The sequence below is a fragment of the Hylobates moloch genome, unplaced genomic scaffold (assembly GCF_009828535.3).
Source record: "Hylobates moloch isolate HMO894 unplaced genomic scaffold, HMol_V3 SCAFFOLD_3717, whole genome shotgun sequence".
Lineage (NCBI taxonomy): Eukaryota > Metazoa > Chordata > Mammalia > Primates > Hylobatidae > Hylobates > Hylobates moloch.
The window spans coordinates 3,027-6,296 of NW_026655992.1; the positions used below are offsets into that span (position 1 = coordinate 3,027).

At 38.2% G+C, this 3,270-nt stretch overlaps 1 protein-coding gene across 1 annotated transcript; it reads right to left on the reverse strand.

The window, feature by feature from the left end:
• Positions 1-1,888: 1,888 nt before the first annotated feature.
• On the reverse strand, positions 1,889-2,442 carry LOC116465194 (nuclear nucleic acid-binding protein C1D-like). Its single transcript, XM_032754287.2, has one exon. It carries the CDS (start codon positions 2,312-2,314, stop codon positions 1,889-1,891), a length of 426 nt encoding a protein of 141 aa, XP_032610178.1. The 5' UTR covers positions 2,315-2,442.
• Between the last annotated feature and the right edge of the window lie 828 nt (positions 2,443-3,270).

A 3,270-nucleotide genomic window follows, 5' to 3' on the forward strand; every position in this document is an offset into this window, starting at 1 on the left:
AGCTGTGCATGCCTCAGGGCCACTTGCAGGGCTGAAAACCCCAGGTCACAGGTACCATAACAGTTGTACACCACTGGTGCCACTGCATTGCCTAACTGCCCATAGACATACCCCACAACCCACTTGACTCTAGGAAGCACAGGGGACCAGAGAGATGTCACTGGGGAGTTGCGGATCCCTTGGTGTCATAACCCTCCGTGCAGTCCACTCAAGGTTGGGGGAGTGCAGCCCACCAAAGCCCCCTTGGGAACAAAAGAAACATGGCCGCAGCACTAGTCACTGAAGGGGTCACCATAAGAGCCTGAGAATGGATATGGAGAGGGTGTCATCTCTTGCCTCTCACCTCCCCTCCCCAGTGCACTGTTGCAGATGAGGCAGGGGCACTTCCACTTGGGACCCAGTAAGCATGTGATGAAAGAGGCTGCGCCGGCCGGGCGTGGTGGCTCATCCCTGAAATCCTAGCACTTTGGGAGGTGGAGGTGGGCAGATCACTTGAGGTCAGGAGTTTGAGACCAGCCTGACCAACGTGGAGAAACCCCATCTCTACTAAAAATACAAAATTAGCTGGGCATTGTGGTGCACACTTGTAATCCCAGCTCCTCGGGAGGCTGAGGCAGGAGAATTGCTTCAACCCGGGAGGCGGAGGTTGTAGTGAGCCGAGATCACCCTATTGCACTCCAGCCTGGGCAACAAGAGCGAAACTCAGTCTCAAACAAACAAGAAAACTAAAAATAGAATTACCATTTAACCCAGCAATCCCACTACTAGATACATGCCTAAAGGAAAATAAATCATTCTACCAAAACACACCTGCATTTGTATGCTTATCACAGCACTATTCACAACAGTAAAGTCATGAAACCAACTTAGGTGCCCATCAGTGGTGTACTGGATAAAGAAAATGTGGTACATATACACCATGGAATACTACACAGCCATAAAAAGAATTAAATCATAGACTTTGCAGCAACATGGATGCAGCTAGAAACCATTATTCTAAGCAAATTGATGCAGAAACAAAAAACCAAATATTGCATGTGTTCACTTATAACTCGGAGTTAAACCCTGGGTACACACAGACATAAAGATGAGAACAAAAGACACTGGGGACTCCAAAACAGGAGGAGGAAGGGAGGGGGGAAGGGTTGAAAAACTGTCTATAGAATAACAGGTTCACTTTTTGAGTGACAGGATCAATAAAAGCCCAAACCTCAGGACAATTGATTTGCACTATGTGCAAATATATCCATGTAACTAACCTGCACATGAAACTCTGAATCGAAAATAAAAAATAAAATAAAATAAAGCAATGACTGGATTAAAACTTCTACGAAGAGATCATTTCAGTTGTCTACACTACTACAGAAGAAAAATAGTGTGTGCTTTTGCTACAACTGATAAGCTCAAAATAATTAAGACAAAGAAAAAATAGACAATGAATTGGGGAAGTAATTAACTGTATCTGGAGCTACATCCAATCAACTACACTAAATAGCTTTTATTGAGTATTTTATATGTGTCTATAGATGGTATAAGTGTGTTATTTCATTGAAAATACTACAAATATTTATAAAGAACATTTCTCTTAAATTTCACAGTTGCTTAGAAAATGGTACTTGCAAGACTGACCTATATAAAGAAATAAGAGTCTCTTCAAAAGAGATGGTGAATTGTAAATATAAAATATATCACAATGTTAAAATCCTCATAGTGCAAATCAATAAAGATAACAACCTTTGCAGAGGAAAGTATTGAGCTTTATAAATTTACTGTAAATTTACATATTAATTCAATAAGGAATACTTTTAAACCTTGCACTGCCACAGAATTACTTTGTGGGAAATAAAAAGATGTACTTTTTGAATATGTGTATATCAAATCCAAAAAGTTAACTTTTACTTTTTCCTTTATTGGCAACTTTGGATGCATTTTTCAGTTTTGGTTCCCAGAGGGCATTTCTTACAAATCTTGAAGCTGCACCTCTGTCCAGCTTGCCAGCATTTTTCTTGTCTGTTATTTCCTTGACTCTGTTCATATATACTCTGATTCTTTCCAATTCCTGCTTTACTAGATGTTCCTTAGGATTCACTCCTTGGGTTGCCAAATAAACCCAAAACATTGAATTTAATGTATACGCAGAAACCAAATCCACTTTTGCTTGTACAAGTGGGTCCAACTTCTGCAACAACTCATTTCTAGAAACAGACATCATGTTCTTCAGCATCTCATCCACAGCATCAATGGAATTCGCAAACGCTGACAAATACTCGTGAATTTCTACTGGATAGTCCTCATTAATTTCTTCAGCTGCCATTATGGCTGATTCACGGCATTCGACTCCAGTCTCCTAGAAAGCCGTCGGGCAACGATGACGTCAATGACGTGCCGGATCTAGAACTGAGTCTTTTAAATGTATTTTTCTACATTCCCAGAAATACATTTATTATAATTGCATCTTATGGCCCTTTTTTCAACAGAAGTAAAATTCCTGGAACATTAGAAGAGCACAAAATTTATTTTCTAAATGAAATATTCTAAGATGCTTGTCATTCTCTCAGGCTCAAAGCCTAAAGAGGTACACCAATAAGACAAGATTCACTATCACATCGAAGATCATGGGGAGATGTTTGCTCAGGTGCTCACGTGATGTGCAGAAACAGAGGGAGACACAATTGAACTAAATAAATAAAGACGCAGGCTGGGTGCAATAGCTCAACCTGTGATCCCAAGACTTTAGGAGGCCAAGGCAGCAGATTACTTGAACCTAGGAGTTCTACATATATATACATATAAAATATATATATATACATAATATAAATATATATTTTTATAACTATAAATACATATTATAAATATAAATATATATTATAAATATAAATACATATTATAAATATAAACACATATAAATATAAATACATATTATAAATATAAATATAAATATATATTATAAATATAAATATATATAATATAAATATATATTTTATATGTGTATATATATATTAAACATATGTAATCCTGCCTGGCTACTCAGGAGGCTGAGGCAGGAGAATCGCTTGAACCCAAGAGGTGGAGTTTTCAGTGAGCCAAAATCTTGCCACTGCACTCCAGCCTGGGAGACAGAGGGAGACTCCATCTCAGAAAAAAAAAAAAAAGGAAAACAGAACCAGATTTCCCACTGGCACTGACAGGGCTGGTATTCTTAAGGCAGTAACTTTGGATTTGTATCTGGACACATTTCTATTATTAAAAGAAAGAAAAGAAAAAATAAAA